At 47.6% G+C, this 12,584-nt stretch overlaps 4 protein-coding genes across 4 annotated transcripts; 1 reads left to right on the forward strand and 3 right to left on the reverse strand.

The window, feature by feature from the left end:
- Positions 1 to 646: 646 nt before the first annotated feature.
- On the reverse strand, positions 647 to 3,375 carry EDB82DRAFT_493110 (cora-like Mg2+ transporter protein-domain-containing protein). The gene is made up of 4 exons (XM_025733421.2): positions 2,503 to 3,375; positions 1,802 to 2,450; positions 1,291 to 1,746; positions 647 to 1,229 (listed from the first exon to the last, which is right to left on the reverse strand). Exons 1-4 carry the CDS (start codon positions 3,309 to 3,311, stop codon positions 885 to 887), a joined length of 2,259 nt encoding a protein of 752 aa, XP_025587712.2. The 5' UTR covers positions 3,312 to 3,375; the 3' UTR covers positions 647 to 884.
- A 1,275-nt stretch (positions 3,376 to 4,650) lies between these two features.
- Positions 4,651 to 5,650, reverse strand: EDB82DRAFT_544156 (histone chaperone ASF1; the record flags this gene model as incomplete). Its single annotated transcript, XM_025733410.1, has 4 exons — positions 4,651 to 5,032; positions 5,085 to 5,393; positions 5,451 to 5,490; positions 5,542 to 5,650. The coding sequence occupies 4 exons, from the start codon at positions 5,648 to 5,650 to the stop codon at positions 4,651 to 4,653; spliced, it is 840 nt and encodes a 279-aa protein (XP_025587711.1).
- Positions 5,651 to 6,731: 1,081 nt separating this feature from the next.
- Positions 6,732 to 7,115, reverse strand: EDB82DRAFT_472930 (uncharacterized protein; the record flags this gene model as incomplete). Its single annotated transcript, XM_065607985.1, has 1 exon — positions 6,732 to 7,115. One exon carries the CDS (start codon positions 7,113 to 7,115, stop codon positions 6,732 to 6,734), a length of 384 nt encoding a protein of 127 aa, XP_065465975.1.
- Positions 7,116 to 7,671: 556 nt separating this feature from the next.
- EDB82DRAFT_493121 (mRNA 3'-end-processing protein RNA14) lies at positions 7,672 to 11,598 on the forward strand. Its single transcript, XM_025733388.2, has 4 exons — positions 7,672 to 8,771; positions 8,821 to 9,252; positions 9,304 to 10,312; positions 10,363 to 11,598. The coding sequence occupies exons 1-4, from the start codon at positions 8,142 to 8,144 to the stop codon at positions 11,277 to 11,279; spliced, it is 2,988 nt and encodes a 995-aa protein (XP_025587709.2). The 5' UTR covers positions 7,672 to 8,141; the 3' UTR covers positions 11,280 to 11,598.
- The last annotated feature ends 986 nt before the right edge of the window (positions 11,599 to 12,584 follow it).

The following is a 12,584-nucleotide window of genomic DNA, read 5'->3' on the forward strand; positions in this document are numbered from 1 at the left end:
ATTCGTCCCAATTTTCTCACAAACTCTTCACTATTTCATATTTCTGTCTTTACTTTTCTTGGAGGGGTTATCAAGGTTAGATTGTCCGTCCGCAACATTCATAACTGTCATCTGTCCACTGGTCGGATTTCATTTGACATTCATGGGAAAGAGCAAGCGGGAAACATGGAAATGCGAAGGAAAACAAAATAAAGAAAGAAAGTATCGAACGGGTAAATGGAGAATACACCAAGCCGCTTATATAAGGACTAGGGCTCCATCTTGCCATTGGCTTGAGGCTTTCTCATGTGTGCGTATGCGTGTGTGTATATGTTAGAGGTCAGGGCGTTGGATTGATTGATGGGTGTCGTATTTATGAATTAAGGTTTATACACGTTTGTTGCTTTAACGGTCTCTACTGTGACTCTAAAAGTATGATAATCTTTAGGCGTGCAGCTTGGCCACGAGAGGTAGGCCTGTTAGTTATACATATTCTTATTGGGAAAGTCAGTCGTTAGGAAACCTTGATTTAAGATTTTGATCTACGCGGATCTTTTGTTGGTAGAAGGCTCGGGCCGAGTTTAGAGTACAAAAAACGTAAAACATTTGACGGGTTTGGCTTCCAAAGTATAATGCCTTGTTTGCCTGCAAGCTTTGTCACAAGAGGTAAAACATAAAACATAGAAATTAGCATCTTAGACTATTAGGTTACCAGCGTTTGTAACCTAAAACTCATCGATCAACGGATCTGATATCATATCTCATAAGTCATGAATAAAAACCAGAGTCGTAATACAACAAACAAAGAAATCAACACCGACTGAGGGAAGAAAAGCGTCATGATACAAGACCAGTCCATCACCAAAGCACAAACTCCAAAAGGAATCGCAGTCAAAAAGCACTATCTACATTGAACACTCCCCAACACCGCCCTTCTCCAAATCCCCAATTCGTTCTCGAGGCAATGTCGGCATCCTCAGTGAGCATATGCCACTGTTAATCCGTGGTGCGACGGCCACGATGGACCGATTGTCAGAAACATCAGCGGAATCTCGTGCGTGGCGTCGGAGATGATTGAAAGCGCGAGCGACTGCGCTACCTGTGGCACCGAGTTTACGCAGCAAGACACCAAAGGAGCGGGTTTGAAGGAATGTAATAAGGAGCATAAAGGGAACGCAAACGAGTATCATTGTAAGGGCGAAACGCCAGTCTGTTGCTGGAATAGTAAAGACTGTCATACCGAAAACGGACTTGATCGTATCAGTAAGGATGTTCCCGTAACACTATCATCGAAGAAGTTGGAAAACGCACCGTTACAAAAGTCAGGGGTAGAAATATCATGCTGATCATGGTGAGTATTCTGATATTGTCACCCTGCTCAATTGCTCTTCGGCTCTCCTTGATAGAGCTTCCACTGAAGAGCTGATCCCTCAAGTTCTCAATTTCCTTGCGTGTGCGCTCGTTGCGCTTGAGAACCTCGGTGAGCTCCTGGACAACTTTGTCGAGTTCAGCACGCACAGTGGCCATACGCTCACGATAAGCAACGCCATCGGGTGTGTCGGGGTATCGATGTGGCCACAAGATGGGATGGTTTCCAGCCCAGAAGCTGTCAGTGAATGTGTCAACATAGGCAGCGATCATTGACTTGATGCCTGTGTTGACAACAGCTAGAGTGTTGTACGACCAAAAGTATCTGCGAATAAACGTGAAATGCCTGTCTTCGAAGAGAAGCTTGTCACGGAGCTTGGGGTCGAACATGAACTCGGGCTTCAGATGGTTAGTAAGAACTTCAATTATACTGGAGTAGACATTGGAGACGTACAGGAGGAGTGATGAGTTTAGTAATTCGCTCGTGGAGAATCAGGTTCCGTTTTGTTGCATCACGATACTCGGAGATGAGCAATTCCAAGAACGCATGCGGGCCGTTAACATACTTGTTGTTTTCTTTGGTAAACTCTTCCCCTCGAACTGTGTGCGAGTTGTCTGGGAAACTTTGAATAGCAAGTAACTGCCATGGTCCAAAGGTGTTGAAGACAAAACCTTCTCGTGGACGTTCTCTTCTTAATCGCCAGGTAGGAGCCTTTTCAGGCTCTCCACCGAGAGACAGAGCTAGGACAGAGCCACATTCTGCAATGTCGATATGGTCTCCAAGGCGACTCTCTGAGTCTCGCTTATCGAATCGTTGCCAGGAAGCTGGTTCCAGAGGGGGATTGACCACAGTGTAATACTTAAAGACAAAGAAGAATGACTTCTGACGGACGTTGGGTAGGGAGGTTGATAGCCCAGCTGGGAGCGAAGTTGGAATGGATTGAGAGGGTGGTCGCTCATAAGCCCGGTTCATAAAGGCGCGGGTGCGGCCGCGGTTGGGCTCGTCAGAAAGGAGGTGGGTGAGGAGTTCAGTCATATCAAAGTGTTTAGACATGGTCAGATGAAGGGTTGCGAGGATCAAAGGGGTGGGCTCTTGGACTATCCTAAGCAATCTTAGTTAGTGTCAGGGAGATATGTTAGGGGGTAAAGACTTACGTGATTCTGCCTACAGAATGGTTGTTGGCGTTTACAGAGCGGATAGTTTGCCAGACTGTGGGCGCATCTACAGAATCAGCCGAGTTCTCAAGTTGGCCGTCGCTGGTATCTGACGATGGCTCATCCCCATTTCCGTCAGCGCTGAGCTTGAAAGGGATATTGTTATGCCCAACCTCGTACACCTCAAACGTGGACTGGCTGTACTGCTCCTTCTCGTAAGCTGCAAAATCACGAAAGACAGTATTCGGACCATTCGGGATCTCGGAGCGACGCTTGATCATCTCATCGAGAAGAACAGTCATCTCTGGAGAAAAATCAGTGTCACGAAGGTGCTGGAAGAGTTGTTCATCAGACCAGCTTTCTAGAGCGAGATGGCCCTGGACTTTGTTGCGAGAATAGTCCTCGGCCTTTTTCGCAGTAGTAATGTCGAGCAGAGGGACGAAATGTCCATCCTGATCATCTTGTGGGAAGCCGAGATGAGGACTATCGCCTGACAAGCCCATCAAAGGCCACGACTTGACGGAAAGAGATGTTCTTGGTTCGACACTCTCCAAAGTACCTGATCGAAGCCGTGGGCAGAACGGGCTCTCCATGGTGAATGTTGGGTCATCACAAGCTCCATGGGGTGACCTCAAAGTACCTGGAGACTCATTGGAGATGCTATTTTGAGCAGGGGATTCAACTGCATCTATCCGATGAGAGACAGAACCACCCCCATGGCTCGCCAATGGGTGTTGATGCTTTTGGTGGACGGCCTCAGGTACCCTAATGAGTTCATCTAGAGTATGTGAAGGTGTGTTTGTGTTCATTGACACGTGTATAATATATTTTGATATGATGTTGGATGAGAGTTGAAGCTGGTTCTAAACTATATGAGTGAAGTAACTATCTACCAGACTGAGAATACTGGGGAAGATGGAGGTTTATTTCTACTCTTCATCCCTCGCACCTGATGCATTTATCGGCGGCTCCCGATGCATATTGCGGCTGAGTCCTGCTCGGTCAACATCCATGGTTAATGTTTGAACAAGGCAGGGCAAGCGAAGATCCATGAAGCAGATAAGCATTGCTTCTAGCGTGCCAAGCAGCGTGGAGTATGACTGTTAAGACCAACAGTTGCTCATCTGCATGTCACACATTCCCAATCACGGATATCTGAGACAAGTAAGGCCTTATTTTCAAACTAATATGATGTCAAGGCAGGAGAGATGTCCGATCCGAATACAACATTAGCAGTCTCTCTTTGAAGACATCACTGTTATTGAAGTTGATGAATTCTCGTGACATCACGACATGGGTGGGATGCCAGAGAATCGCAGCTCAGCCCGTTCACGTGGAAGAATATATCACTTATGATAGGGCTGTCATAAATCGCAAGCAAGCCTCGTTATCTCAGTGGAATCTTGCTAGAAGCTCAATGGCAGGTCTTTAAGCTCATGAATACAAAATGACAAACAGAGTTTCTACTTTGATAGTGAGGCTTGAAGCAAAAAAAGGCGTTTGGTCGATCATCAACGCTTATGAGCGCCTTGAAACGGTTGTAAACGGATCTCATGATGACGGCAGTGCGGAATGGACATTGAGGCATCAACTTCGCTACCCTTCAGCCATCTGTATTTCTAATACCGTACGTCATGCAGCCTTCTTCTTCTCACAGCCCGGGCGACCCTGAACATGGATGGTCATGGCCCTGGCCCTGGAAAGGATGCGCCATATCGCGGGGGTAAAGCTTCATTACATCCCACGTGCTGAGAGCTATCATGAGCAAACCTTAGATTATCGCCGACGAATCCTGTCATGATTGAGTAAATTCAATTACGTTTGGTATATGTCGCATGTTTACTCCGACAAAGACAAGTCCAATTCTCACAAGGATAACGATAGATGTTCTGGTATAATCGATAACTGCGCATCTTACAGTAACAAGGTACATTTTACACACGTCCGCGTAGTACGGTACATGCCCATTCCTGTCAACCACCGACCGTAGCTCCATACCCAAGCCGCCCGCCTGATATCATTCCCTTTCATGTCCTCATAACTTTCTAAAACAAATGAATCCCTGCTCGAATATTAAAAGCCTTTAATAGCAATGTCCAACACCTAGTTAGTATGAATGCAACGTGATTCCCCGCGCCATAGACATGTTTAGGACGCAACGCTGACGGGCTTGGCTGTTGATGCTGCGGGCTTCTCAGCGCCGTCCACCTCCATAGCATCACCATCGGCCTCAGCCTCGCCTTCACCCTCTTCCTCTTCCTCAAGCTCATCCTCGCTTTCGCCTTCGATGTCGACACTGCCGTCGTCCGACAGCTCGTCTTCATCAGCAGCGTTCTCTCCCTCACCCTCGACGCCGGCCATTTCTAAGTCTTCTCCGTTGGCGGCCTTGGTCGTAGCCTTGACATCCTCTTCGGCATCCTCTTCGGCCTCTTCGTCAGCCTCCTCGGCACCGTATTGGTCACCGTCGGCAACAAGGTCAGCCTCGGGTTGCTCAGGAGGGTACTCGGCGGGAGCAGAAGCCTCGGAATCCCTAAAGACAAGTTAGTTTGGAGTGTCTCTACAAGTCGTTGTTGTTCACTTACCACTTGATGGCGAATCGAGTCACACGGGGCTTCTCGGCCAGCACATTACGCTTCACGCGCTCAATGATAGGCTTGGCAGGGGGCTCGGCGTTGAGCTCTTCGGTGTCATACTCATTGTTGACGTAGTAACCAACGCGGATAAATTCTCGTCCGTCGTAGGCACAAGTCAGGAGAATGACAGTGACACCAAGGATTTCGGCATCGGGGATGCGGGAAGTGTTGGGAGCATCGGCCTCGAAAATGAATTTGTTTACTCCGACAGGAATAGGACCGACGAGGAGGGAGTCGAGTTCTTGGTCATACTGATCGCTGAAAGGTGTTAGAAGAAGAAGCGGTGTGAGGAATCGCGGTCAAGCTCATGCGTACCTGGTGGCGGATCCAACGTAGGTGAGCTTCCACTCGAGATCTGATCCACGTTAGCGCTATGATTTTTGCAGTACTGGTGAAAAACACGAACCCTTCTCAAGCTGCTCGAGGCATTCGAATGTGATCTCAAACTCGTACTTGTCGGTGAACTTGGCAGGGTTGTTCAGGACGTTGACGCCCAAGAGCGAGACGACAGACATTTTGATAGAAGGTGGTGGGTATAATGGGAGAAAAGTCGTAATCAAGAGCACGCAGTGCAAAAGTGATTCTAGTAAAAGACCGAATAGAACGGGAAAGGATACGTAGAATAGTATCTGACTCTTGAGACGAGAGAGGGTCGATGTGGAAAGAAGTGCGATGTGAGATGCAGGAGGAGGGAGAAGAGTGGATGGTGGATGGAGTATTTGATGGAAAGCGGCCAACTAGTCTTAATACCTTAGCCTTAGCACCTGAACTTGGAGGGGGACCAGGAGTAGGAGTGAGAGCATGGGTGAAAGAAAACAAGAGCGGATCGATTCTTGGTTGCGATGGGCGATGACTTGCCCTGAGCGTTCCAAAATGTGAGGAGCGATAGTGGGACGCGTTAGGCGGTCACACCCCGCGTAGAGAGGTTGCGTTGAATTGGACGCGACTCTTGTGATTCTTTAAATTAATTGGTTCATTACAGGGGACCATAGGTTAGAACCAAAATAATTGAGACAATTTATGGCATGTCATAGTCCGTAAGCATATGTCTCTTTACGATCCTAAACCGGGAGACCAGGCTTTTATATTTTGACGCCGAATGTGACCTATTTGATATTTTATCAACCATTAAACTAGTACTGGCTTTCATGCGACGCACTTACTGGGTTTTCAGCCAGATAAACATATTCATAGCTACCTACCTATACACATGGCAACAACTGGGGGTTTCCAGATAGGTAAACATATAAATATTTGTAGTATTTTTTATCTTGGCATTATTTTGTAGTTTAAGTTTTGTTACCGAAACTCACAATAAAATTATTAAAAATTGTATCTTGTGATGGTAAAATCCAGCTTCCAAGGCGGAAACGTAGACATGTAGGTGGTTATTGTACCGACGCATCCTAGCTTGTATCCCACTGCCACGAAAAGTCCCATATGACACCAGCAGTCCATCCATCTGCCCAGGGACTTATATCCAGAAATACTCAGAACTTCTCTGGTATGCGCTCGTTGACGACGAAAAGGTCATGTTGCTGAATAGTTAGTCCAACTGTCCTCCGCTGACCAGGGTGTTATATACTGACTACCCTCCTAGTAGAAATAGTAGTTTCGGCTTGGAGCAGGCCCCGGCTTTGACTCCTCCTCCTCCTCCTCTGGCGCTTCTTCCGGTTTCTTCTCTTCCTCCTGGCCTTCATCTCCTCCTCCGCCGCCCGACTCCTCTGAGCTTGCACAACATAAATAAGCGATGACCACCAATAGTGCGACGATGATGAAGAAGCCTATGATCTGGATCGGTGTGAAGCCTGAAGGTTGATTGATATTGACGGTGTTTATTATATCGCCGTTTCTCACGGATGATTGCCTACCGCCGTCTCTCACGGGCGATTGCCTACCGCCATCTCTTACGGCTGAGCGGGGGAAATTCGTTACCAGCCTTGGAAGATTCGTGCTTAATTGGGTGGGTTGTATGAACATTTTGAAGATTAAGAAATGGAAATAATGTAGACTGGCACGAAGGTACTGCTGTGAAAGTAGGGGTTGTGTAAATTCGACGTTTTCTTGACATGTAAGAAGCTGGGAAAGTTTGAATGGTTACCAAGTAGCTGCCTAGTTGTATGTATAGCAATAATAACTCTAATATGAGATTTATGAGCCCTACCTTTCGTGAAGTGCACGCTTTTCGAGGTCATACTTTGAAGTCAACCCTATCAAATAACTCTAATATGAACACGCAAGTAGGTATATAAAGCAACTACTTCGCCATTTGCATTGCGGTGTTCTCTCTTCCCTCAACCTCAGATCATCCAAATTATAGTACATGAATTAGTCCTCAGGTACTTGGGTAGAATGACAAGGTCAAAAGAACTTCTCGTAGACATTCTTACACTCATTATCGTGTAGTAGAGATTCCAACATCGTCCCCCCATTGTCCCATCACGCGACCCACTAAAGTGCGGCTCTTGAACCGAACTGCCCATTACTGCGACTTCACCGCCTTGGCACCACTAAACCTGTCTAGGAGTTCTGCCGCAGCTGCTTTGCCCAAATCACATTCTTTGTTGGAGCTATCAGACTTTGAGGCGCTGCTACCAGAAAAACATCCGCACGCAGCTCAACAAAGACGCTTCGATCTCCCTCGACACGACATATCTTTTATTCCTACCCGTTTCGCCGTTTCCGACTTCGAGTTGCAAGCGCTGCAATTGTTCAGCGCCAATCCTTCCGGAGCAAGCTGGCGCAGCTCCTTCGAGCTTGCCGTGTTCGCGACAGATCTTACCAGATCGTCACTCGTATCATCAAGGATCGCACTTTCTTGATCGAGCACATCGCGCATTTTCGACCGAGACATTTGTGATCTTCCCGAGTAGCCATCGCTGATCTGTCATTGAATCAGACTTGATCATTCTTAGTCCTGCGGTCTTCGGCGACGCGCCCATTGAAGTCGCCTACAAATCGCGACCGAGTAAATCGCAACACAATCCGAGTCTGAACATTTGCAGGATGGCTTCCGAAGGTACTTCATGGGGTGCGGAGGATATTGGTGCACAGGGCGATCAAGTTCAGCATAGCGAGGAACAAGTTGATAACTATGCTCAAGACTCTCTTGCCTCTGGTGATGCTGATGCAGCGGATAATGGTACAGAAGATGAAGGCGGAGAATATGACCCAGAGTCGGTCACTATTGGTACACCCGCCATGGTTCCCGAGCCAGCTTCTTCTGGTACTCCTCAACGTCAGACATCAAAGCCTAAGATGTCAGGTGGCTTCATAGTTGAGGCTTCCGATGATGAGGATGATGATGAGGGCGAAGATGAAGAAGAGCAGCCTGCCAATGCCGCTCCCCAAACCGATGCAGTCTCTACCCAAAATCAGCCTGGCCCTTCCACTACGTCTGATGAACACGTTCCTACAGCTCCAACTCATGCTCCTGTCCCTCCTGCTGTCCCTTCCAATGTGACACCGGTTCTTGCTGGTCTCGATCCCATTGCTCTCCTCGAATTTCGTGTCAAAGAGGACCCTCGTGGCGATATGGATGCTTGGCAAGAGTTGATTGCTGCTCACAGAGACTCTGGCACACTCGACCAGGCCCGAAGTACTTATAACCGCTTCGTAGAGATTTTCCCACAAGCTGTAAGTTAACCTGTCCCTTACCTGTAATCTATGCTAACGACCTCGACAGGCTGATAAATGGGTTGAATGGATTGAACTGGAGTTGAAATATAATAACTTTGTCGATGTTGAGCAACTATTTGGCAGATGTTTAATGACGGTTCCCAACGTGAAGCTGTGGACAGTCTATCTAGACTACATTCGCCGTCGCAACGACCTGAACAATGACCCAAATAGCCAGGCTCGTCGCACCGTTGCTCAGTCTTACGAATTTGTGATTGACAACATCGGCGTGGATCGAGATTCTGGCAACATCTGGCAGCAGTATGTCCACTTCGTCAAGAATGGGCCAGGCCAAGTCGGCGGGGAAGACTGGCAAGATCGACAGAAGATGGACCAGTTGCGTGCGATATACAAACGCGCTGTTGCCGTTCCCATGTCGACCGTCAACAATCTCTGGAAGGAGTATGATCAATTCGAAATGGGATTGAACAAGATGGCTGTAAGTTTCGCCGTCCCGCTACCTGTAGCATGAGCTAACTAACACAAAAAGGGTCGCAAATTCATCCAGGACCGTTCTCCAGCTTACATGTCAGCCAAGAGTGCGAACATTGCCTTGGATAACATCACTCGGTACCTTAACCGCACAAACCTTCCAAGGCTCCCACCTGCTCCAGGTTTCAACGGCGACCAGGAGTACAGAGATCAAGTTGAAATGTGGAAGAAGTGGATTGCCTGGGAAAAGGAAGATCCGCTTGTCCTGAAGCCTGATGAGCCCAAGGCATACAACCAGCGAGTTCTCTATGTCTACAAGCAAGCATTGATGGCACTTCGATTTTGGCCTGAAATCTGGGTCGATGCAGCGGAATGGTGTTTCCAAAATGATATCCGCGAAAACGACAAAGAGGTGGGCACGGAATTACTAGTGGAGGGTATCAAGGCAAACCGCGAGAGTGTGTTACTTGCATTGAAGCACGCAGACCATATCGAGGTTAACCATCCAGGCAAGGAGGCCGACAAAGCGGCGTTTGCGCAAGCTGTTCGCAAACCGTACGATGATGTTTTGGAAACGTTGTACGAGATGGGCGACAAAGTCAAGGAGCGGGAAAAGTTGGAAGTCTCAACACTGAAGCAGGCGGCGGCACTAGATCCAGTCCAAGCATCTATCGAGGAAAACGATGATGACGGCGACGAAGACAACAAACCCAAACGTTCGCCCATGGAGGAGCGCATCCTTGCCATTCAGAAGGGATATGCTACCGAAACACAACTTCTGTCAAGGACAATCTCATATGTATGGATTGCTATGGCGAGGGCCATGCGTCGTATTCAAGGCAAAGGTTCTCAAACAGAAGGTGGCTTGCGCAAAGTCTTCACCGATGCCCGTCAAAAAGGACGACTCACAAGTGATGTTTACGTCGCCGTAGCGTTGCTCGAGGCTGTTGTCTACAAGGACAATGTAGGCGCCAAAATCTTTGAAAGGGGTGCGCGCCTATTCCCCAATGATGAGATGTTCATGATAGAATACCTGAAGTATCTCCATTCGAAGGATGACACGACCAGTAAGTCAGACCCATCATGTAGCGAAAATAATGAAACTAATTTTTTACAGATGCCCGCGTCGTTTTCGAGACCTGTATCAACCGCCTGGTTTCTAAACCAGACACCCTAGCAAAAGCCAAGCCGCTTTATGCTTATTTCCACAAGTACGAATCGCAGTATGGCGAGTTGTCACAGATCTCCAAGTTGGAAGACCGAATGGCAGAACTTTTCCCAGAGGACCCCAAGCTCAAGTGCTTTGTAGCCCGATTCTCGAACGAGACATTTGATCCCATTTCTGCTCCCATCATCATCTCCAAGACAGCTCAGATGCGACCAAGGCAGATTGTCCCTGTAGTTGAGCAGCCCGTGCAGCCCATCTCACTACGCAACAGCCCCATGCCACTCCGACAGGAACAAAATTCCCGGCCTCAGTATGTTCGGGCAACTGCTTCACCGAAACGGCCTCTTGCTGTCGATGATGAAGAGCTCAACCCACCCAAGCGACTTGCTAGAGGCGTCTCACCGCTTAAGGGCGCTGCTGGCCGACGCCTCGACCAGCAGCGACGGAACCAGACATCAGCGTTGCACAGAGACATTACTTTCTTGCTCAACATTCTGCCACCTGCCTCAAGCTATGATGGCCCACGTTTGAACTCTGCAGCTTTAGTATCCCTTCTCCAAAATACCGAGGTTCCTGACTATTCCACATGGAAGGCCGCTGGTGGAAACCAACAACGCTTTGGCAACCCCACTCACACACGACAAGCATCGGGAGAGTTTGTCAACCGACCACTGAGCCCATATGGAAGATCATCCGCTGCAGCTGGTGGGTATAGGAATTCGCCATTGCGACCGGAGACGGGAAATGCGTATCAATCAAACCCGTACCCTCCGCCTGAAGCAAGCGGCCAGCAACCCACATGGCCGCAGGTACCTGGCGGATACGGTGCACCAGCGCCCGGACAATTCGGAGGATATCGATACTGAGACCGAGTTTTTGAGATGGGTTCTTGATAGAAGGCCAGTGGTGAAAGACTCTGGGCCGGAAATGGCGCCAGTTGGTAACACTGCCGAAAAGGGAAGTTCTTTGGATGATGCTAATGGTTGGGCTGGGATTGTCTTTGCCTTGCATTCTATACATGGTATGGCGTTTATGGGAATTGATGGCAGAAGTCAGTGGTGATTGCCATGGATATGTTATGCTGGGATGATGGACAAGGCAGAGATTCCTCGCCTACTCATTTCTAAACTTTGTAGCTTTAGCAAGCTAGTATAATAAACAAACTCCTTTATTCAAAAAAAAAAAAAGATGTGTGTCTTTTCTTTTCTTTGTGACTGTAATGCTGTTTGAAAGGTCGTTGTCCTACAGAAGCCGAGAAACATTGCCATTCTTGACCGCAATAAGTTTATTTGTTATTATCCGGGGATGCGATGTAAAATCCGATACGCTAATTATTTTTGTATGCTAGGTGCCTAGATAGGTACCTATGTTTGTCAGTTATGTCACAGTGCTTTGATATCAAACAGTGCCTCCGTCTCAGTGGTGGCCCTTGCAGACAAGGTGAAATACAATGTCGTAACTCGGCATTCTTTATAACCTCGACATTATTACAATTCTGAATTATGTCTTGATACATTATTAAATAGCTAAATATCACTCGTAAACATTGAAATAAGATATTAAATACCTTATTGTGGCAGATTTGCATGTTGGTAGCCGCCTTGGTCTCGTGATTTAGCCTGCCAGTGCCTGTCTCCTTCCTCAAATCTCAAAACAAATCTCCCACTTGGTTGCCACTATCCGAAATCGGTTATGCAGGAGAATTAGAGCGTTGTGGTTGCTCCTATAATTTGTCTTTATTTTCTGCTTTGCTCATCCAAACCTCCCTCTTCTCTCCTTGTGCACCTCACTCCCTCACAACAACCACCAAACGAGGAGCAGCACATCTCCTCCTCCTCTCTCTGCTTTGGAAGCATCCCTAAGTTTAGGCTTCCACGCAATCCTCTTGACATTCTTACAGTGAGTCACTAACCCTTCTTCTCTGATCTCTCGATATTCTGCCTATAAAATCCCCCTCCTCTTCCCTCTCCATCCTCTTCCTTCTTCCCTCAACATCATCCACCACATCTCTTCTTCCTTGAGCAAGCCCAACAACTACCTTCAACCTTGATCAAATAAATCACACAAATCAGCTCTTATTGTTCTCTTTAAACTAAGCCTATTGCTCTAAAGCACATTCTCACATTCGCCAGATTTCAGCATCTGTATTCTCACTCAAGTGTGAACGCAAA

The sequence above is a fragment of the Fusarium venenatum genome (genome assembly GCF_020744135.1).
Source record: "Fusarium venenatum strain MPI-CAGE-CH-0201 chromosome Unknown EDB82scaffold_1, whole genome shotgun sequence".
Lineage (NCBI taxonomy): Eukaryota > Fungi > Ascomycota > Sordariomycetes > Hypocreales > Nectriaceae > Fusarium > Fusarium venenatum.

Coding starts and splice junctions, on each gene's coding strand:
- EDB82DRAFT_493110 (XM_025733421.2), bottom strand. CDS start 3,311: ATGAACACAAACACACCTTCACATACTCTAGATGAACTCATTAGGGTA. Junction 2,451..2,502: donor CATTCTGTAGGCAGAATCAC/GTAAGTCTTTAC, acceptor AAGATTGCTTAG/GATAGTCCAAGAGCCCACCC. Junction 1,230..1,290: donor TACCCCTGACTTTTGTAACG/GTGCGTTTTCCA, acceptor GATACGATCAAG/TCCGTTTTCGGTATGACAGT.
- EDB82DRAFT_493121 (XM_025733388.2), top strand. CDS start 8,142: ATGGCTTCCGAAGGTACTTCATGGGGTGCGGAGGATATTGGTGCACAG. Junction 8,772..8,820: donor TAGAGATTTTCCCACAAGCT/GTAAGTTAACCT, acceptor CGACCTCGACAG/GCTGATAAATGGGTTGAATG. Junction 9,253..9,303: donor TGGGATTGAACAAGATGGCT/GTAAGTTTCGCC, acceptor TAACACAAAAAG/GGTCGCAAATTCATCCAGGA.